This window comes from Platalea leucorodia, assembly GCF_965183815.1.
Source record: "Platalea leucorodia genome assembly, chromosome: 14".
Taxonomy (NCBI): domain Eukaryota; kingdom Metazoa; phylum Chordata; class Aves; order Pelecaniformes; family Threskiornithidae; genus Platalea; species Platalea leucorodia.
In genome coordinates this window covers 5,356,731-5,379,293 of record NC_138836.1, presented here as the reverse complement: position 1 = coordinate 5,379,293, position 22,563 = coordinate 5,356,731, and the positions used below count along the sequence as shown (strand labels likewise).

Here is a 22,563-nt window from a genome sequence, read left to right as displayed (position 1 = left end):
ACCATTCAGTGTCAAATGCATCTGATTTGTGGCTACCTTGCTATTACTCTGTCTCAGAGGAAGATTTTGGCTAAGAAGGCAAGATTGATACAGAAGGGCATGTTCACGGGCACCATGCTCGTCTCTCCATCCAAAGGGTTTCCAGCTCTTGTTCCAGACACTGACCTGCAGCTCCTCTAGGGAGGACACACCGATGGTCAGGACAATAAAGTCTGTGACATAGCACTGGAAGAGCATCTGCCTGTCTTCCTCAATCAGAGAAGAGAGAAATTTTCCCAGTGCGGTTTTCTGGAAGATATCCACAAACTTCTCAGCTTGGTCTGGAAAATGAGAATGCAGAGAAAAGCTGAATATTAGGAGAAGGTTGGGTTTGACACAGCTTCTATCCTAAAGAGACTGACACCTAATTAATCACTGATGCATACAGCACTCATTCAGAGCACTAAGAAGGGATTTGAGGCCAGGCCTTCTCAGCCCAGGCACCAGTGTTGCATTTATGGAATCTCATCTTGTCATTAACTCTTTGCATTTCCACAGCATTTTGAACACAAGGGCACAGAATATGTGAGAAAGACTAATAGCGAGAAGCACAAAGGAAAGCTAGCTACACAAAGCTCTGCTGGCTCCTATGAGCACAGAGGGATTGAAGGTGACTCCAGGGTCACAGAAAGGTAGAGGCATGGTAGCGACAAACCAGAGTATACAGGGCAGGTGGATGGAGATGCTCTGTGTCACGAGCTCAAGCCAGGCTCTCACCTTCTGTGTTTTGGATGTATTGAGCTTCCAACCACATCTCATCCAAGTACTCCTTTATCCTCCAGCTGAAGGGCATCTCATTGCTACCATCAGCAGACACCATCATGTTGTTCTGCACCAGAATTATCTCTGGCTGAGAGCTAGGAGATTAAAAGGTCATTAATGCACTGGGCTTTTGCCTGGGAAACACAGACAACAGAGGCAGGAAGCTGCAGAAAGCAAGAAATTAGCCCTAGAAGGGGATGAGGGAAGGGGAAAGAACTGAAGGACTCATTAATACAGCTGATCTTGCCGACTGTGTAGCATTAGGACTTACTCAGTAAGCGTTCCCTGGCAGAACGGCTGTAACGGCAGGACACGTGGGCTTCAAGGGCTGGGTAAGAAGTGTGAGCATGCCAAGAGCTAGAGAGCAAAGCCCAGGAGTACTGGGGATAAGGTAGAAAGAACAGACTTCTGAAGTCACCGAGAACTGCCCTGCTGCCTTTGGCACAGCACAGGGGAGCAACCAAGAGTGTTAATCTCCCATGTGGACTTAAAGCCAGTGCTGGACTGGTCTCAGTGCTGTCAGCCAAGCCCTCCTGCTGCTCTCTCCAGTGGCTCACCTGTTCTTACCCACACCATGAGGGACAGTCAGAAGTTTTGTATCACTGAAGATGAACATCCACAGGTTTGTCACCCACTCAGCTGCCGGCCTGACCAACAGCTCCAGATTGCCATTTCTGTCTATCACAGCAATCAGGAGAGCCAGGAATGGAGTGATCACGTTCTGGACTCGCTTCCACAGGGTGTGCCTTTGGGGGCAGAAAGAGACCAAGAAATCCAGAGGGAAGGTGAGCAACGATATCAGCAAATCAGGAGCTGGTTGTCCTGAAAAATTGCTGACGTTTGCATGTGAGAACGTCCTAATCCTGCCTTTAAGGGGAAAAAATACCACCACCAAAAACCCCTACTCTTCTCTCACTCATGGCTCGCCTGTAATCCCACTGTTCCACTCAAAGCACTTGTGCATTCCTGTCCCACTACAGCCCATTCGGCTGTAAATCACCCTCCCTCAGGAGCCAGGAGAGGACAAAACCGCCTTCGGAGAGTTTCCAGCACAGACTGGAGACTGACACTGCAAATATTCAGATTACACAAAACTGCTGTCTCTGCTGCACAGTTGCCATTGGCAGACTTTTCTTGGAAGCCTGCAGGTTACAAGATATTGCTGCTGTCCTCACCTGAAGGTGCCTGCCTCCTGGAGAGCACTGAGGTTGGAAGCCTCCCGAAGCACCCAGTTTTTTGGGTGAAGGGAATGTTCTTCTTGCTTCTTCAAAAGGTTGGAGAGACGAGCCTTTGTTATCTTCAGGAAAGAGGCTAGAAAACAACAGGGAACTTACATTTTCTCTTCTATTGGCATTGGATCCAAACCCAAATATCACACCAAGCACAGCGTTTTACAATTGTTTCAATAATTGGCCAAGGGGGGAAAAAAACCAGCCACCAGAGCTAGCACAGCCAGAGAAAAAGCCACGATCTGAACTCCAGGAAAAGCCCTGCAGCCATCAAAGGAGTGACAGACTGGAGCACAAACACACACACTCTTGGGAGATTGCCTGGGAGATCCACCTTGTCTACACTACAGCAAGGACCACTGACCTTTGGGTCCCCAGTGAATTAACTTGCATGTTTTGGCGGTCCCCTAGATGCTCAGGAACACTGCCTGCAGCAGCCAGGGAGCGCATACCTTTCAAGTCATCCTCTTTGGACAGAAGGCCAAGGAGAATCTTAATTCGCTTTCTGCTTCGGCTAAGATCTTCATTTTGGTCCCGTAGCATTCCCACAGCACTTTGTACACAGGTCCTCAGGAGTACAGTGGTGTCCAAGATTTCACCCTTCCCAGGAACAGTGTGAAAACAAGTTCATTACTCTTCAATTTTACATCCTTGCCCCCAACATATCCTTCTTAAAACAATTATAGTGCTCTCTAGAAAGGGCCCATCCCTCTGGCATCCCATCTTCCAGTTTTCCTCTCATCTCAAGCTGCAAATCTAAGTTCTTCTTTTGCTATCAAGTACACGATGCAACTTCGATGGCCCTTTCAAACTGGCATGCAACACGGCATTTGTATTAAGATAAAGACTCCTACAGGGGGAAAATTCAGTAGTTCAGGGGAAAAAGTGGAAATAATGAGCATGACTAGGGAAAATATACCCTCTCTGGGAGATGCTTAGGCACTAGAGGGGCAAAAGCCACATGCAGTCAACCTTGTACTGGGCATCCTCCAGCTTCTGTTGTCAGGGGAACATGAGCCAGTCTTAACACGGCTGCAGCACAGCAAAGTCCACAGCCAACTCCGGCATGGCTTCAAATGCACGCCTCAGCCAGAAAGCACAAACAGCTGGAGTGGCAGGCTCAGAATCACGGTTCTCAGCTTCAGGGTATAGAAAGACAACAGATGCTTTTAAAACTGATTTTTAAAAATTAGGAGTATGCAATGACTAAGGAATTAGGGAGTCCTTAGAATGGTTTACTACTTTAATGACACTGATTTTGATTGGGCTGTGGGAGGAGGAATTCATGTCTCATCATTAACATTCATGATGCAAATAACACTCCTGATGGATTCCAAGTGAATGGGGATGCAAAAGGTGTGTTGCACCTATGGAAGACAAAGATCAAAGAGCCACATTGGCAGCTGAGAAGCAAACAAATGTATTCTGAACTGACCTCGTAGTGCTCTGCTTCGGGCACTGGTGTTTCAACCTGTATCCCGTTTTCTTCTTCCTGTTCTTCTCCATTCACAGGCAGAGCTACAACTAAGGTGTACAATTTTTATTAGAAAGAAGCAGTACACTTCTGCATCAGGCAGAGAAGAGTTTATTTAGCAACTGCATCCCAGAGCAGCAGAACACCTGTCAGAGATCCATTATCACCTGCCTGAGTAGCTGAGATCCACCTCTCTAAACACAGCTACAGCTGCTAGGGCTGTCAAGCTTCATGCAGCAAGAACTGGAAGAAGTATGAAACTCGGAGCTAATGCACTAAGCTCTAACAGAATCCTGTAAGGCAGCATGGTGAAAGCAAAAAGTGTAAGAAAAAACTGAGGGGAAAGAAAAAGTCTTTTCTAACCTTCCTACAGGTTTAGGTGAACAGATCTATATTCATGCGAGTGAGAGATTCTCTACGGTGACTCCTTGTCAGTAGTCTGTGCCATGCAGCATCTGCTGCCTCCCGTGCTGAGACAGAGCACTCAGGGTGTTGAGCAGTGCAACTATCAAATTTTTGTCAAAAGAAAAAGGGAAAACTACCAAATCAACTTACTTGATGACCCAAAGTTGCAGTAACGAACTAAACACAAATACAAGTTGGTAGCCATGTGGTGACCCCCACAAAAAACAGATGCTGAGCTGGGAAAATCATTAGATATGTTGTACCAGGCATAAGTTCCACTAGCATGAAGTCTGGGACTGCATCTCCCCTTTTCCCCACTGGCATTCAACTCCACTGGCTGGCACAGCCAGCCTGCAGCTCACCTTTGGTTTTACCCGAATCCTCACAGAACATCTGGCTGATGGTGAGGTTCTGCAGGGCAGTCATATCGGAGATCATGTCCTTGGATCTGCGGAGATCGTCTATGTGCACCGACTGCCACAGTCCTAAAGAGACAGAGGACCAAAAAAAAAAAAATCACCTCATGCCTGCAGCATGCTCTTCTAGAAGAGTTTCCCAAGAATTCTCTCCCAGCACCTGTGAGCTAGCAGTTCACATTCAGAGTTTGCTTACTCTCACTTCTTGATGTAGAAAGGGAAAGCAGCAATTCACTTCGAACATGCTAATGCACGCTACCCTGACTGACGGGGCGTGCACACTACCAGGGCTTTGAGGCTCTTAGAACCCACCACACACAGCAGGAACCTTGCTGCTGAAAGCAGAACACATAAGTGCGTACTCAGGAGCCTCCTGGAGGACAATATGCCAATGCAGTTACCATCGTGTTTGTTTGCTGCTCTCCATCTGACTAGAAAGAGGACTCATCTGTCAGTGGGCAAGGCAAGGTGCTCTCACAAAGGAGACTAGTTCTCCAAGGTACTGACCCCCCAGGGGCAGCCCCTTGGGGGTAGGGGAAGCAACTCTGACAACCCACAAGACACACTGATTCCAGATTTTAAGCATTAAGAAGGAAGGTGAACAAGAGAAATGTTGTTCTGGTATGTTTGCCTGAAGCCAGTTGAAGAGTGAGGAGCTACAGATGGCCAGACCCACCTCCATGGAATCCCACATAGGACGTTCCTCCTTCCACCCGGGAAAGCTTCATAATAAAGTAAACAAAGACAGAGACTTCTCCCAGGTCCACCTTGTTGATTTCATTAACAACAGTGTATCTACAACAAAGAGAAAATGCTGTTGACAGATCAAAGAGACAAAAGTTCATGGCCACAAGTCTTTCCTCTATAAGAGGGCACATTCCTTCCCCTGTACGGGCATAAGAGACTCGCTCACCCCTTCCTCCCAGCCGGCTGTGCCGAGCCTGCCACCTCTAGCTATGCCTCGAATGATAACCCTGATCCTCAGCTCTTCAGGACTTCTGCAGCCAATGGCAAGAATTCACACTTCAAAGGGGATCATCTGGTAATCTGACTCAGCTTAGTTTGTTTCGACTTGGGTTATGAATTATTATTTGAAATACAATTAGTGCTTCTAGATTCATTCCACTACAGAATAAATGAAGGATTACACATTCCTGATTCTGAAATCCCCAAAACCGCACTGATAATCAAATGGGGGTGAGGAGTCACCAAGCAGAACAGCTAGCTGGGAACCACTTCACACTTGACTTACTTGGCTGAGGCGATGAGCTGGGCATTTTGAGAGCCATCTTCAAAGTCTGTCTGAATAATAAGGACTTTATTTCCTGATGTGGCATCAAGGAAATCTCTGAAGAGTGAAAGGGGATTTAAGAGAAGTCACTAAGTGTAAAAAGAAAACATTAAAGACTGTAGGAGTAGTCACTCCACATTAGCTTTGGCCGCTGCAAGCAGAAGGAGAGATTAAAACACCCATCCTATAGCGAGGGTATAACTTCAAAAACTCATCTTAGTATGATGGAGCTAATACAGTTTGCACCGAGCCAGTCCACTGTTCGGCACAGCATGGCCTCCCTTTTCCGTATGTGTTACTCCAAATGTTCTGCCCACACATCTTCCACCCAGATGACAGCCTATTCAGAGCAGGATAATGCAAAACCAGACTCACCGGATGCCCTTCAGGAACGAGTACTCTGTGTCAAACTGCTGCAGGAACAGGATTTGAGGCCTTTGCGCTTTACCCTGCACTTCTCTCTCCAGGCAAGCAGCGTCAGCACTGGTGAGAAGCCTCGAGAAGGTGGTGACCTGGGAGTGCAAGACATCGGTTTGTTCTTTGCTCAGGAATGCAGTAGGAAGGCAGTAGAGACTCACTCATCTATGCTCCCAGATGCTGCTAACTTACTGCAGAGCTGGACTGCACCCCAAAAAAAACATTTATTTGCCCTGCCAGTAGGCAAAGGGTCAACACGGGCTGTTACACCAACCCAGGGCCACTGCTGGGCAGGTGGACACAGTGACTCTGGGCGTTGCCAGAGATGGGGCAGTGGGGCAGCCAAGGCTTTGAGAAACTTCCCGTGAACCCCTGTAGCATGCCTCCCCTGCCAGGCTGCCGGCCCTGCAGCGCTCTCAGGGAGCAGCAACTCCAGCCCCAAGAGAAAGCACGTTGTTTCCACGTGAGGCAGGAGAGGGAGAAATTCTCCAGCCAATCTCAGCTGAAGTTCTTTAGTTTTGGTACTAGGCAAAAGTAAAGCAGAGCTATCCCGTTAGAGGCCCACGAGATCTCTGGCTGTTTGTGGCTTAGCTGGGTTAAAATCTTTTGTATCTTTAAGACCAGAGGCAGACACAAAGAAATGAGGGTTCAAAAGCTCCTGATGACTTTTTCTGCAGCCAGTAGCCTGTTTTGCTGGCTGCATTCATGGAGACAGAACTACTTTCAAAGTAAAAAGAGATGCACCAGCTGCCCAAACTCACTTAAAATCCCCACTTGCCAGGGAGCTCCAAATACTGCTTCACACGTAGCGGAGGTATTGGATTCTTCAGGATGCAACAACACACCTGCCTGAAACACCCACCTCTGCACATCTGGGCACTAAGCAGCAAGGCTGTTATCAAGTTTACTTGGGTGTAGCCATAATGCAGCCCTAGCAGTATAAACCAAAAACCTCAGTGCAGGTTGGGAGGGTTTTGAGAGGACGCCTCAAGATACTGACCTCTGTAAAGACCGTTTGGTACCCAGACCCAGCGCGGACGTGAGCTCGGAGGAAGTCTGCAAAAGACATGTGTTGCTGCTGCTTGAAGTATATATTGGCCAGAGAATCTGCCATAAAGAAACGCACTGAGTTGCAGAGGCGGATCACAGAGTCCGGGGTGGCGCAGTTCAGCAGTGCCAGCTGGGCTTCTTTCTTCACGCAGGACATGAGCTCACTGGGAGGACACACTGGTTTCAGCCTTTCCGTTATCTGCAGGACCACTGAGGCACAGGTATTGGAGTGGTAGCCCACAAACACATCAGAAGGGCTGTATTTCTGCTTATTTATGAAGTGCTCTTCTGTATCGGCTGCAGTGAACTCACGCACCCACTTCTTCAGCTCTTTCACAGTTCCTCTTTGCCTCTTGTCCAGTACAGTACTGATATCCAGGTAGTGCTTTTCCAGCCTGTTGATCAGTGGGATGGGAAAGTGCTTATATACCACGTCTTTCTCCTCGATGACTATCAATCGGAACTTCGGGTGCACTCGGCACTTCACTCGGTGGGTGCCCAGTCCCAAATCAACATACTTCTGGCCAGCAAGGTACACGTAGTATTGATTGAGGGCATCATAGAGGCTTTCATAAAGGTTTTGCAAGTTGAGGAGCACAACTATTTGGCCCGTTTCCATGCAGACCTTCACACGGTTGATGTTCCTGCATATCTGGGTATACTCTTGATCCTTAGGGAAACTGGAGCCAAAGATAATTTCTGGCTGTTGTCGGGCAGTAAAGAAAGTTTGCTGGAGGATCTGCAGTGCTGCGTAATTCTCAGTCAACACAAGTAGGTACCTGCAATCACTATCCTGACCACTGCTGTAAATATTTTGTCGTACCAGCTCAATTCTACTGATATCACAAGCACGTATTTCTCCTTTTTCTGGCAAGTGTGAGGTGAATATTTCCAAGGCATTGACATCATCTTTGCCACCAAAGTTACGAAGAACAACTTCAGCTACGTCTTGAGGTGTTGGATCACTTTTGGAGCTCTTAGCTAAGGCAAAAAACATCTTTATGAGGCTGTAGTAGTCACGCAGACCAAAGAACTCCCTGTCTTGGGCCTTGCAAATATTTTCATATGCATCTGCAAAGTGACAAAAATACTGCTCAACCTTCTGCAAAGCCCCTCGTGCTGAGCAACAAATCCCCCTGGCGCTTTCTATGAGCTCTTCTTTGCTGGGGTCACCACGTGAGACAAAGATGCCTCGATTCATTTTAGCAGGATCCAAAGCCCAGTTGGAAATCCCGATGAAGCCAACCTTTTTGTGAGGAAGAGGGACATCATCTATGCAGCCATCTTCCAAAAGCGGATGCAAAGTCTTCAAGGGCATTTTTGGGGAGTCTTCTGCCAGCCCAATCTCATCCAAAACCACCACTGAGACATACTCCTCCAAGTTCTTCCCTTCCTGGAATCGAGCACAGTGCTTGAAAGTGCCTATGATTCCCTCTGGAGTGGAGAGAGGGCTGCACTGAAAAGACACTAGATGGATCTGCTTCAGGTCCTTGAACAAATCTGAATGAGCTGCTTGGCCCTGCATAGCATCGGCGACAATGGTTTTCGCAAGGGATTTGGAGCTCCCAGGCTTCCCAACGAGAAAAAGAGGGATTTTCAATTCAATGCAGATGACCATCATAAAGACATTTTCCTTCAAGGCCAAGTTTCTTGCTATGGTATCTCGGAGGTGCACACCACTCAGGAATAAGTCCTGCATCAGGGAGATTTCTTCCAAAATCTTTTTCTGGGTATCATAAGGTTTTGGAAGGACCTGGCTGATAGTACTCCTGTATGCCTCCTTCTTTTCCAAGGATGCATGATAGCAGACCCCGACCGCCAGCACTAAGGACCAGATAATGTTGTTTCTCTCCACAGTGCTCTTTGAAGCTCTCTTCTCGGCAAGGTACTTCTCCAGTTCTCTCAGCAGTAGTTCACTGTGCTTGTGAAACCACTTGAAAACTTCCATGCAGCGCTCCACATCCCGCAGGCTGACAAAGCTGCATTCATCGTCCCTTTGCCTCATGTATTGCTGGGAAGTAAAAAGCACTTCTGTAATTACCTCTGCTTCAGACTGCGTCATTTGGATGTGTTCAGTAACTCTCTGTACAATCTGTTGTATATACATTTTTTCAGTTAAGTTGTTCAGCTGCCCAAAATCCCACACTAATGGGATCATGCTGGGTGGGAGTGCATGGACCCGGTACACAAGCTGTCTCAGTGGAACTGATCCAAGCTTATCCTTCGTCTCATCTGCTTTGACGCGGTAGCCCAACCCAGCTAATTCCAAGCGTTGAATCATCTTTGGTGTGTGCTTACGATAAGGGTTGCAGGCTGCTATGATCTGCAAGCCAGAGCAAGAGACCAAAGGCTTCCCCTGTACTGTGCGGTCACACAGAACTTCCTTGATGCTGCTTACAGCCTCTGTTGTGTTGGCTTCATCGAAAAAGAGGACTGTGTCCAACCCGTACTGCTCCTTATTGGTTTTAGCAAGGGCTTCTGCTTCTTTGATCCTGGCATAAATCATCTCTGCAGTAGTACCTCCATGAACTTTTACAAGCTTCAAGTTCTCTACCTCTACACAGCTTCTGCGTAACTCGCACAGAAACTTTATAAGTCTGGTTTTCCCACAGCCTGTTTCTCCCATGATGACAACTGGGATGTTGCATCTGAATCGCATCTCAATAGCCAAGATCTTTAGCACGTTGTCTGTTGTGAGTTCGTATGTCTCATCAGGGTCTATTACCCAGGGGATTCCCAAAACCATACAAAGCTTCTCTAGCTTCTCATGACGAGGCAACTGATCGAATGGAATATTGAAGGGAACTCTTTGATGTAACAAGCCATTGTACAACTGTGAAGTCATGACATTTCTCTTGATAACGTTGCCATTCAAAGGATTAACGGCATCAACACCGCCACTGCCACTAGGCTGAAAGTGGAAACCAATGAATGTCATGGACACACGATCTTCATTGAAAAACAAATACGGATGAGGCTCAGACTCCCATTTTTTCCGAATGCGGAAAGGAAGAAGATCTTCTTCTGCAACGTTCTCCAGGTCAGAGGGCTGCTTTCCTGAACTTTGATCAGAAATGTTTAGGGAGGGTGTTGCAAAATCCCTTGCCATTAAAATCATGAAGGTAACAACAAAGTTTTTGAAACCTTGCAAAGTGTCCTGGACAAAGTCAGGGTTGCAAAAGACAGAAGCTTCACAGTCTCTCAACTGAATGTTGAGAAACCATGTGAAGTTTCGGAGTTCTGACCAGGAGGGATCTGCGATCCCACAGTGCAGGAGGAACTGCTGCAGGCATTCTGCCGGGTTCCCTTCCACAGAGTGGGCTTCGTAACAGAACGTGTCCAGATTGTACCCTTGGTCAAATCTTCTCAGATACTGGAAAGGTCTCTGGAAAGCCTCACTGCAAAATTCCTCCTCGTCCATTCCTGGCTCTGAAACATCCCCAGACTGGTTCCCAAGCGTCTCCATTTCTAGTACTTCCTTAGGAGACTTGCACGTTACTTTAGGGAACACATCAAAGAAATTATACTTTTGGCTCGCTGACATCTGGAGCAAAGGAAAAGAAAATATGTCATCACAAAGCTGTAGCCCTAATCTTCAGTTTATTTAACCTGTTCTTACAGTATTCTTGCCTAAAATCACAGACCTAACTGAATAACAGCAGCTAGCCTATACAACTGTGACACTTTTTCCCCTGTGCATCACTTTTTCTACTTAAAGGGCATCACAACAATTAATCCTATTTCCTCCTACAGTCTCCTTCCTGTAACATTAGTCCGTTACCTCCAGCCCCTCCTCAGTGCTACCTCAAAAAAAAGAAAAACTAAACCCAAGAAACTGTTATTTATCCCTGTCACTTCTACACTCTGTTCTTATGGCTGCATATAAATGTTCTAGTACTTTCAAACATGCAAAGTAACAGGAGGAAGATTAGATTTTGCAGTTTTATGTTTCCTGTAAGTGTTACAGTGGAGCCAGCGAGGCTTGGACTAACAGGCCTTCAGAAATTACCAGCCTAAGAAAACCACAAAAGGTATCACTTTCTGTCTAGTTTTATTATCACTTTATATAACATCAGGGACACCACTTCGTAATGGAGACGCACAGTACACCCTGATACAAACAGGGAATTCCTATGCTATGTTTACAGTTATAGTCTCTACAACTCATGTGCAGCTATATACAAACATACATGCAAAAGGGCGGAGAAATTCAAAGAAATCAAGTATTGCTTTGTACATACATGTCTTGTTGCTTTCTTCGGCACTGGTGATACCTCAAGGATTTCAATGATATACAAATGGCACTTCTGTCGTAGCCACATATTTCCATTTTTATCTGTCAGATACTGCAAAACCAACAGCTTGAATAGAAACTCTGAAATTCCACTTCGTACCTGTCACAAGGAGAGACACAAATGCATTTCCTCTTTATTTACTCATCATAACTTCACAGAATCATAGAACAGTTGAGGGTGGAAAGGATCTCTGGAGAGAACCAGTCAGGTTTTTACTGTCTCCAAGGTTGGAGACTCTACAGCTTCTCTGGGCAACCTGTTCCAGAGTTCAGCCACCCTGATAGTAAAGAGTTCTTTATGTTACTTACTTACACAACAATTACAAAACACATCCTAGTGAAACGGCTTACTAAGAAACAAAAGCTTTAAAGAAACAACTTCTGCAAGGATCCACAGAGAACTTCTAGGACAAGGCACCTGTGGGAGGTATGTACTTACTGAAGAGGTGATATCAAAATGGAATATCATGGGCTTTGTCTGGTGTTTGCTCTTCAGAAAAGGCAGAAGAGATTTTAGCACTTTATCTTCATCTACTTCTGGTTCAATCAGTCTGATGGTTTTCAGAAGTTTTTTATAGTCAGGCAGTTCTGCTTGCAGTCTCTTATGTAGCCTCTTCACATACAGAGATTTCCCTGTTATCGTAAAAAACACCAAAAGAATTAAAGCCATCAAATACATCATATTAAGGTCATAATAGAAAGAAGGAAGTCAAACGCTTAAGTACCCTATCCTCTGAGATCTCTGAACCTTCCTAAAAGGCATTCCAGAAGAAGAAAGGCTAAATGTGGTTAGAGCAGCTGCAGCCTGGAACCAAAGCCACCGCTGTTGTTGGCTGTCATTATCCACATGGCTTGTTTTGCTTACACTACCTGAGAAAGGCTTTACTTTTTATTAGGGCTTGAATCTATTCTATTACGTGGTTGTTTGTAAGTCAAAACATGGGGGGGGAAATGGTTGCTGTGAAAGATAAAAGCGCCCTCAAGTTTCCTATCTTATCCTGCAGAAACTAATTTTACCAGCGTTCGGACAAGGCCAATGATTTGGGTTTGTTGTTTGCAGTTGGCTGTAAGTCTGCGTCTGCTGTTCCCCAGATTAACGCGGGGAATGGAAAGACCATTCCGCGTCCACTGGCTACATCCCATCACACCCTTTATGCTGTGTGTAGTGCAGGAGCTGGCTGGGGTAGGTTCATTCCACGAATACTTCCCAGTTATGGGTGTCTGGATACAGCTGACTCTTCCAATGTATTGGAAGCTCCAAACTCTCCCTCAATGGTATGAAAGGTTTTTAACACAACCAAAAAGGTGGGTTTATATAGTTTTCCAGACTGATGCCAAGGCAGCAGCCATTCACAGATAACACCCAAAAGGATGCCATTTGTTACTAAAACTGTTTTGGATTTTCTCACTACTCCCTGGAAAATAACGTAGCACACTTTCCCTTTGGAGTCCACCCTTCTTCATTGGGGTGGTCCTTGTTGGGGTTTAACCCCAGCCAGCAACTAAGCCCCACACAGCCACTTGCTCACTCCTCCCAGTGGGATGGGAGAGAGAATCGGAAGAGTAAAAGTGAGAAAACTCATAGGTTGAGATAAATAGAGTTTAATTAGTTGTGCTGGTTTGGGCTGGGATAGAGTTAAATTTTCTTCACAGTAGCTAGTATGGGGCTATGTTTTGGATTTGTGCTGGAAACGATGTTGATAATACAGAGATGTTCTCGTTATTGCTAAGCAGTGCTTACACAGAGTCAAGGCCTTTCCTGCTCCTCACCCCACCCCAGCAGCGAGCAGGCTGGGGGGCACAAGGAGCTGGGAGGGGACACGGCTGGGACAGCTGACCCCAACTGACCCAAGGGCTATCCCACACCGTATGGCGTCATGCTCAGCATAGAAAGCTGGGGGAAGAAGGAACGGGGGATGTTCAGAGTGATGGTGTTTGTCTTCCCAAGTAACCATTACGCATGATGGAGCCCTGCTTCCCTGGGGATGGCTGAACACCTGCCTGCCCATGGGAAGCAGTGAATGAATTCCTTGTTTTGCTTTGCTTGCGTACGCCCAAGAATGGCTGCTGTAAGGAAAAAGCAAGGTCTGATGTTGCCTCTGTATGCAGGCACTAGAAGTACTTCAGACTCAAAGTTTAGACAAAGAAACATGCAGAGCTGGGTCACTGAAGCACTTAGTGGACCACCAGTCTCTAACAGGGGACAACAGCTAAGGAACAGGGTAAAAAGACAGCTGACACACAGTGACTCTTTCCCAGTATTTTTTCAGTGATTTGCAGCTCAGAAACTCCGATGTCTGAGACAGCATCTTTGTGTTTAATAGCCCTTGATGGATGTATCTATCATGACTATATCTAATCACTTTTTAAGCCTGTGTAAAGTTTTGGGTTCCACAACTTAACTAAGCACTGTTTGAAGAACCACCTTCTGTTTGCTTTTCAGCCTGCCAAGTAGTTTTACTTAATGCCTTCCATCTTTTTGCAGTAAGAGACAGCCAACAATCATTTCCTACGCAAGAAAAACAGGCAGGCTTTACAACCCTTGTCCCATCTCGCATATATTTTCCTACAGGCATATTTTAACCTCAGGAAGTCAGATTTATCTTATCCAGCATTAGTTACCTAGTTTATGTTAATGATGTTAAGTCAGTAGAAAGAGACAGGTGTCAGATTAGCAAGATGAACCATCTGTAGAGATGCCTATCTCAGGACAAGATGAGCTGTCCTTACAGCTTTCACCTCACTCCACTGACTATAGTCTGAATCATTCTTTTCGACTAGATGCTTATTACTTGGGCAGAAAACCTGGCAAGGTGAACCCCACTCCGGATTTTAACACTCAGCAGACCCCGTTTTGCATGTGACATCCTACCCACGCCAGCTCTTTTGGAAGAGACGATCCCAACACACATATTGTCCTTGAACACAGAAGCAGCTGAGCTTGAAGGCTGAGCGACTCTGTAGTGGTGCTGAAGGTATTGCTGGATTTCAGCTAGTGGCCTCTGGGGTATCATGTGCACTTTGTACTGGCTGAAGACAGAAGGGATGTAGCTGTGCTCCCTCTCGCAGTTGCACAGAATGACGAGGCGATAGGTGCTGTTGTAGTGCTGAAGGTGCTGGAATAGCTCCTCTGCTCTGCAGCTGACATCGTAACTCAGTTCATCTGCGTACAGCATGGTGTAAATTTTCTCTCCTCTGCTGCAGGGAATGAGGCACCTCCTGAGGAAGAGCCCCACTTGCTCAGCAGTGGTCTTAGGAGTGCACAGGAGAACTTCATCAAAAGTGGGAAGGGGCTGGTTGGGGCTGTTCATGTAAATAGCCAGAGCAGACGTGAGCACCTCGGAGCGAGGACATGTGATGAGGTTGGGCTGACCAACATACAGAAGATCCTGTGGAAAGTCTCGCGTGACATGCTGTCTCTCCCAGCCGGCCAGATTCTTCAGCCACCCACCAAGCGTATCAATATCCAGGCAGTGCGGAAGGAAGGAGCGCATGTTGCTCATGTAGCACTCCCAGATGCGCTCCAGCTGTGCAGTCAGGTCCTTCTCCCCATCCAGCATCACTTGGAAGTCAGAAATAGCCTTCATTGAGCTGGGAGGCACCTGACTCCTGGAGGCTGCTCTAAGGACATCCTGCTTGGTGCAGTTGTGTTTTAGGAATGAAAGCATCATCAGGGCACCCTGGCTGGGCACCCCCAGTCCCAGTTCTGTGCACAAATAGACCAGCTGCTCAGCAGTGTAGTAGTTCAGGTAGAAATGCTGGAATCGTTTTTCATACATGAAGTTTTTCCAGCTCTCCAGGAAACTCTCCATCGTCTTGCAGAGGCCTGGGAGCACAGCTGCTATATCTCCTTGCCCTTCTAGCACTGGGATCAGTTCCAAAGAGAAGTCTATAAGAACACATGATTTTCTTTTGGGTGAACAATACACACAAGCAAGCCAGGAGCGGAAGAGCATGTTCCCAGCTGAATAAAGGTCTATAAAGGCCTGTGCAAGTCTTTGGACATTGGAAAAGATCTGTGTGAGGAAAGAGGAGAGAAAAAAAAAAAACCTAAGTTGATTTACCAAGACAAGTCCCACTCATGAAACCACAACTTTCAATCAAAATAAAGGCTTTGGTCCCAAGCCAGGTGTGTCAGGCCTTGTACAGTAACAAAAGACCCTCTGTAGCTTTTTAACAGCAGTATCCCCAGGAAGCCAGTAAGGAATCCTCAGCTTGCTACAAAAGAACAGCAACCCTCCCAGCCAGGAGCCATCCCCAGTGGAGCCAGAAGATGAGGGCACCAAGTCCACTGTCCAGTCTCCAGCTTAGTTCCACCTTAACAGGGAACCAAAGAGGTAGGAACATCTATCTGCCTGCTACTATTCATCCCCAGCAACTCGGCTGTAAACTACAGTCTTAAAAGCTGATATTCAAGGCAAAATCCAACCCCAGCCTCAACATCAGGAACCCACTGGGTTTGAAATCTGACCTCAGAGAACTTCTCCACCTCCAAGCCTTGCTCTCCCTTTGCCGACATGAGCATGAGTTTGTTCTGCAGTTCACGGAGCTCTGCCAGAGAGTATTTCCGTGATGTTTCACTATCCCCAGAGCTCCCTGGGAGGGCGAAGCACAGGACATTGTCCAAAGAAACCTGCCAGAGAACAAGTCATTAGTGCTGATGTGCACTGAGCTTCCACTCCTGAAGCAGTGTTACGCCCAGCAAGGGGAGCACTTAGGAGGCAGCAGCCCCCAAAAAGGAACTGTGCAATGTGGGAGAAAAGCTGCAGCACATTTCTGACAGTCACCAACATGACAGCAGTGTTATCTGCAGGACAGGAGGAAAAGCCAAGCAGCCTCACCTTTCGGCCATCAGCTGGTGCTCTGAGAACGTATATTCCTCTGCTGTTGATGGCAGCTGCCAGCGACAGCGACGACAGCTCCACAGACCCGTGGCTCTCTTTCACTGTTTTCAACCACTCTAAGTGCTGAGCTGAAGCACGCTGTGGGAAGAGAAGACATGGCACTGCCCTAATTGCTCTGACTTGGCACTTCTTTCCAGGATTACATCTGGGCGCAGGACAAACAGCTTGGGATGGTGTAAGAGTTTCAGGATGGGGAAGGAAGAAAGGAATGACTACTGGCCACAGCCTAATCTTTCTGCACAGCTGTTCTTTACCAACACCATGGGAGGCTGGACAAACAGACCCCACAGTGCGTCAATGCCTCCTGCTGTAGAAACATGCTCTGCTACAAAGAATAAGAGAGTTCCCAGCCATCTGCCTTCCCTCTTCTGCATCATCATTCAAACACTTGCGAGAGCAAAGCTACACCACGTCACACTTGAAAGCCTCAGCAGTGCTCTGGAGAAATCCATGCTATACCAGTTACAGTGGCTGCAGTGAATTTTTGTGCCATGGAAACATAAGACATTTTTCTTCCAATAACAAGAGCTGCTGTGATGTCCCCACACAAGCGCAATTTGCCCTGTGCAGTCCATCTTCCAGCCACTCTTGGAAGGCAGAAACACGAGAGGATGCAGAGAGGACCTGCTCCAGCAGAACTCACCAGTTTCTTGGGAAGATTCTCATCACTGTCCAGGGCTCGCCACAGCTTCTTCAAGCAGTGCATGAAGTCCTCAAACCCTGACTCTTGCCTAAGCTCATAGAGCAGGGAAGAGTAGCCATGCACAGTGTCATGGAAACACGCCACGCGGTCCACATCCATGTCATTCTCCCCAGCAGAGATGGAGGCCAAGTCTACAAATACCTTCAGCTCATTTATATCTTAAATGAGATAAACACATGAATGAACAACAAATGAGGCAGCTTTAATGCAATTCCACATCACCACCTTTTACAGAAAATGCAGAAAGAATGCCTTTGAAGAGCATCTCCTGGGCAACTTCCCTCCACCCATCCTGCCAGCAACTTGACTAGGTGATTCACCCACATTAATGACATCCTTGGCCCTGGCTTTTCTCCACGTTGCCACAAACAACAGATTCACAGCCAGGATGGAAGCAATGCAAAGGCTGTGTGTCTCTGCACATCTAAGATGACACAATCCAGACCGCTGCCACCCTGTTAAATGGATGGCCTCTGTTCTCTTAAATAACTGGTCTGAACTGAATAGTGGCAGCTATTAGAAACCTTCAGACTGAGCCCAGCTATCGGGCAGGGTAGCTACCGTGTGCTGCACAAGACTACAGTGGCACGGGCCTGTTCAGAGGGACTACATCATGGCATGTTCCACACCGAAACCCGTAAGAGATGCTTGTAACTATCAATGCCAAAAGCTGTGAAGGCATAAAGACAGCAGATGGGTCAGGGACATGGCACTCCTTCTGCCCCCACGCAAAGTGCCATCCCTTCTAGTACTATCTGCCTAATTCCTGGGTGAGCAGCACACACCTTTCAGTGCTTCTCTGACCCAGCAGACAAACTCCTTCTGCTGAGCCAGCTCCCTCAGACACCCACGACGGTTCACTGTGATCCCCTGCAGCAGTGTCTTGGCATGCATAAGCTCAGGGCTGATGGAGTCCAGCTTTTGTGTCTTGTATGATTGAAGCTTTTCTGTCTACAAAGCAAGCGGTGCAAACAAATATTCAGTCTGGAAATGGGAAACGCAACCCCTTCTCCAGCAGGGAAAGGAAAGCCCTCTGCAAAGCCACACCCCAAACAGAGGAATACCATCTTCTCTCTTTTAAGAGAGATTACACAAAAGCAGTTTGTTTGAACACTTAATTTTTATCTCAAATAAGCATTTTGGGACAAGGAATGGCTCTTGACAGACTGGGATAGGCTTGCCGGAAGGTTCAGATTTACCCAAGCTTTCTAGCCAGCACCCTGACAGTACAGAGCTGAAGAAGTGGATACTTACTATGTCCAACAAGTTTTCCAGGATACTGAAGTCACCAGAGAGGCTTAAACTTGCTTTGACATGGGCAATGATCTTTGCAGCATCAAGAGTTAAATGCATTTCATGGTATTGCTGGATCTGCTGAAATCGCTGATCAACCCAGTCTCTGACTTCTTCAGGTCTAAGCTTACATATGTTATTTAGTTCAGTTTTGATTTCTTCAGGACGATCTGTGAATGCCTGGAAAATTGTATCAACTGCAGAAAGCGTGAGATTTCCAGATCTGAGATCATCATACAACCTTTCACAGCTTGCAAAACAAGGGGAGATTAGACTGCTGAAAAGATTATCAAGGTTCAATGCAGGAACAATGTTGTCCTCCTCCTCCTCCTCTTCTGAACTTTCATACTCGTCTCCTGCCGTCTGCGCTGCTTCCTCCCAGAACTGCTGGAAGATCAGGCTATCCTTAAGAGAGTGCATTTTCTGGGCAAATTCCTTCAGCTCTGGGCTCAAGCTGTAGTAGGTCTGTAAGGGTCTCTTTCCCACATTCACAACTGTATTTAGTCTTTGTGAGCTAAGATCTTCCAAATATTGAAATTCCACTTCGCCTACGTCCACTTTAAAACAGAGAGACAGGTCAGAGATAGATCAGATGCCTAGCCTGTGTCCAGCTTACTTCATCTAATCCGCTAAGTCACAAAATGCTATTGCGCATGTGGACCCCTACAAATATCGCTTGATGATCCCTCAAATGCTCTAGGTTTACTTCCCCCACCCCTCCTCATCCTTTCTGTGGTTTAGAATAAAACCTATTTACAAAGCCTAGTCGCTTTCAAAGAAAATTATCTTTTCTGGAGTTGCCACTTTCAAATTGCTCCCCCAAAACACTACCTTTCACAGATGCCTGCACCTTCCTACACATGTTCAGAAAGGTTCCTATTGCTTTTTTCTCTTTCCTGAGAAACGTTACTTCTTCTTGCCTCATCTGCAGCAATTCTTTCAGTTCTCTCTGGAGTAGTTCTTTCTCTTCACGTAACAGCTGCTGGTGCTCTGAAAGAAAACTCATCTGTAGTCACAAGGCAGATACTTCCCACCCCCTGCACCCATAACTCAGGTTTGGATGTGCGGAGTCACAAACACAGTGAAATGCAGACAACACAAACGGGAGCTGGGAGCTCCACGTAAAGGACAAAGACAAGGGCAGCACTGCTAACTGCTGAAGCACCTAACTGGCATTACTAATCACTGAAGTAGGTTAACAGAGTAGGCCATCGATCAATCACTACAATGATGCCAGAAGCCAACAATGCCACCCTTGAATGGTGTTCTTACTTATCTCCCAGATACAGATGAACTGTGCCTCATGTTGGAAAATCTCTTCCAGATGTTTCACAAGGATACACCCTTTCTGGATGTCATCGACAACACTCATAAACACAGAGTCTGCTGTGGCCATTATATTCTTTGCTTCATCTGTAAGTTTTTCTAGGAGCTTTGTATTTGTTCCTGTTCCAGAAACAAAGCATGCAAAACTTAGATCAGCCCTGCTTCACAAAAACTAGGCAGAACCAATAACTATTCAGTGTCATGATACAGAGTCCTTCCATTTCCCATTCGAATCCCTCCCCAAAAGCCGTGAACTCATCACACCACCCTCCAACCCCTCATGTTTTTCTGAACAGAAACAGCCAGGATCTCAGGAGAGCAATTCAGAAACTTTCCCATGGAGAGCCCATATCCAAAACCTGTGGAGGAAACACAAGCCATTTTGATCCATTCACATGACAAACACCTTTGCGTTTTTGTGTAGCAATAACTTATTAGAACTTCTCAGAGAAAGAAGTTATGTTCTACAAATCTACTTGATCTACGGGTTCAGCAGTCCAGTACAAATCCTGAATTGGCTGCAGTGGACCAGCAGAAGAGGAATACTAGCTCCCTCTCCTTAGCCTTTCCTCTCCAAAAACAGGCTGAATACCTTGAGCTTTGAGATAGAGAATGAAACAAGAGCAGGACAATTTTTATATATTTGTTTGCTGCTCTGCAAAGTGGGAGTGGCAAGGCAGAGAACAGCTTTTCAAAGACTCCTATAAATATAACTAACAGACATACCATTAAAGCTGAAGATATGTTTGGTGTCAGGCCACGTAAGCACGTGGCGCAAGATCTCATCAAAATCATCCTCAGACTGGCCACTCTTGATTGGCCATGACTTCACAATAATAGTTGATACAAGCTGGCTGAACTGGCTCATGTTGTAGGAAGATATCTTCTCAAGGAGATTGCTCTGAGTCTGCACAAGGCATACAAGACAGAGGGGAGGGAGGAATGCATCAGTCTTTTGGGTGATACTGCGTCCGTCTTTGTCTTGGGATCAGGCACTGATGTCAAGAAGTCGCACCTCCAGTGCTGAGGCATATTCCAAAAAAACTGTATGATGTGACTGATACCAGAAGCCATGATGGCAAAAGCATTACAAGTGTTTTTCATGGACCCTTTATAAGTGGATCCTCATTTCCTGATTTCTTGTCAATTTTTTTTTCTTTTGTTGAGTTAACTTAAACAATCCACAGTAACTCAAGCAATAAGAGACTGAATGTGCAACTCTCCTTCCACCACAGTGCATATCCCTTTACTATGCAACAGTATTTCTATGCAACAGGAAATCTGACTTTTCCTTTTCCTACCTTGAAGGAAAATACGATACCTGGCAAGCCGCAGTTACAGCCTCTGTGGCACAATTACGGAAACACCAGTCAATGGAAGAATCAAGCTGTGTAAATTCGTAGTGCCAACAGCAGTAGACTAAGATTTGTTTAACTGGAGGCTCCTATAGGGCAAAAGGGAGATTTCTTATCAACTTAATGTTTCCAAAGTGTTTCTTCTGAAAGCATGAAGGAGTGCTGCTATTAAGACAATAAAAGGAACTAAGAAGAAAAAATTAAGTTTCCTAGTGGAGCCAAGCATCAGCCCATTTATCAGGCCTGGAAGAGAGACGAAACAAATAAATGCTTGGAAAATCTTTCCATCTAAAATGTGTGATTACTTAATATGCATCTCTCCAAGCCAAGCTTCCACCAGGAAATATTTGTTTCCTAATTATACCATGAAAATCAATGGCTTAAAGATTTTTGCAACTGATGTAGAAAGGAGATGAGAAGATACACAAGTTCAATTTAGAAGGGACCTACACATTCGGGTGTGCATTTGGGAGCCTGGACAACACAATTGCTGCACATTGAGTGAAAAGAGACAAGCGCCAACTTTGCTTCTGTAAGTCCTTGCGTGCTTACTTTACACCCACTGTTTCTTAAAACTATAGGGGTAGTAATTGCTCAAAATGTCCAATTTCCTTTAAAGTACCAGAATATCAGTCACTGCTAGAAGCAGACCAGCACTGCAGCCAGGCTAGCAGGCTACTGGAGTCTCTGACACCAAGAATACAGCATGGCACAGTTTCATGTCCAATTTTTGAGCCTCCAGAACATGGTTTATAACAGCAACGGCAATTTTTATGACCAAAGCCACAGTGTTTTCACATGCCCATTCAGGCTTTAGAAGCTATTCTCTAAGCACAGCAGAAAACTGTCTATCCGCTGTGAACTTGGCCCACTGGCAGCCGTGACTGCCTGGAGTCCCCCCTACCTCCTGAATTCTTCTCTTCAGATCGGCAAGTAAAGTATTCTTCCACCTCTCAGTGAACTGTTCATCTGGAAAGCTGATCTTCACAAATACATCCCACGCCTGCAGGTGAGAAGCAAACAAACCCAAAACACTAAAGTGTTGAGATTTAACATTCGAATAAGGAAATTAAAAGAAGTATGGTGAGGAGAGGCCCCACACTCAGTCTACAGTCCTTTCAGATGTTTCCATCCAGAAGAATAATAGATGTTTCCATCCAGAGCTGCAAAAGGCAGCTTTTAAGCCCAAACGGTGTCAAAATGTCCCAGTTGCTAAAGGAGGCATTGGGATGAACCGATTCCACCTTGATGCTGGAAACTCTCCCAGGGAGAGCTGGGAGCAGAGCGAGTCAGACTGTAAAGAGTTGCTCTGTGCTCTGCCTGCTGGAAGGCCTGAAGAACAGCCAGCAGGACATAGTGTGAGCAAGACAACAGCTCCAGCTAAACGCCAACAAGGGGCAGCTCCTCGTCCCAGCAATGCCTCTTGGAACAGCCAAGAAAAAGGAGAAATAAGGCCAGCTGAGCAGCATCAATTATAGCCCTTCGCTTTTCAGCCCAATAATGTTTAAAACAATGTAGCTTCTTCAGCTTGTAGTCTGTACTGCCTCTCCCCATCTCATTCCTTACACAGCCACAGCAGATACGGTTCTCAGCAAAGAGCCATTA

The 22,563-nt window shown here is 46.2% G+C and overlaps 1 protein-coding gene across 5 annotated transcripts in view; it reads right to left on the bottom strand.

The window, feature by feature from the left end:
• The window catches only part of RNF213 (ring finger protein 213), a 55,721-nt gene that overhangs the window by 18,741 nt on the left and 14,417 nt on the right, over nucleotides 1-22,563 (bottom strand). For 4 of the 5 annotated variants that reach the window (XR_014229742.1, XM_082326875.1, XM_082326876.1 and 1 more), the window contains exons 15-38: nucleotides 21,863-21,961; nucleotides 20,925-21,047; nucleotides 20,330-20,510; nucleotides 19,550-19,723; nucleotides 19,109-19,267; nucleotides 18,239-18,834; nucleotides 17,770-17,935; nucleotides 16,925-17,142; nucleotides 16,219-16,359; nucleotides 15,849-16,010; nucleotides 14,250-15,393; nucleotides 11,817-12,010; nucleotides 11,325-11,477; nucleotides 7,034-10,627; nucleotides 5,992-6,128; nucleotides 5,578-5,673; nucleotides 5,002-5,120; nucleotides 4,272-4,394; nucleotides 3,466-3,554; nucleotides 2,483-2,630; nucleotides 1,977-2,112; nucleotides 1,359-1,547; nucleotides 757-896; nucleotides 166-320 (exon numbers count right to left, since the gene is read on the bottom strand). Coding sequence is in view for 4 of the 5 variants with exons in the window: in XM_082326875.1 (XP_082183001.1) it covers nucleotides 166-320; nucleotides 757-896; nucleotides 1,359-1,547; nucleotides 1,977-2,112; nucleotides 2,483-2,630; nucleotides 3,466-3,554; nucleotides 4,272-4,394; nucleotides 5,002-5,120; nucleotides 5,578-5,673; nucleotides 5,992-6,128; nucleotides 7,034-10,627; nucleotides 11,325-11,477; nucleotides 11,817-12,010; nucleotides 14,250-15,393; nucleotides 15,849-16,010; nucleotides 16,219-16,359; nucleotides 16,925-17,142; nucleotides 17,770-17,935; nucleotides 18,239-18,834; nucleotides 19,109-19,267; nucleotides 19,550-19,723; nucleotides 20,330-20,510; nucleotides 20,925-21,047; nucleotides 21,863-21,961 (8,436 nt within the window). In the remaining variant the exon portion in view is untranslated. The remainder of the gene's footprint in view (nucleotides 1-165; nucleotides 321-756; nucleotides 897-1,358; nucleotides 1,548-1,976; nucleotides 2,113-2,482; nucleotides 2,631-3,465; nucleotides 3,555-4,271; nucleotides 4,395-5,001; nucleotides 5,121-5,577; nucleotides 5,674-5,991; nucleotides 6,129-7,033; nucleotides 10,628-11,324; nucleotides 11,478-11,816; nucleotides 12,011-14,249; nucleotides 15,394-15,848; nucleotides 16,011-16,218; nucleotides 16,360-16,924; nucleotides 17,143-17,769; nucleotides 17,936-18,238; nucleotides 18,835-19,108; nucleotides 19,268-19,549; nucleotides 19,724-20,329; nucleotides 20,511-20,924; nucleotides 21,048-21,862; nucleotides 21,962-22,563) is intronic. The other variant, XM_082326877.1, reaches the window with a different exon arrangement.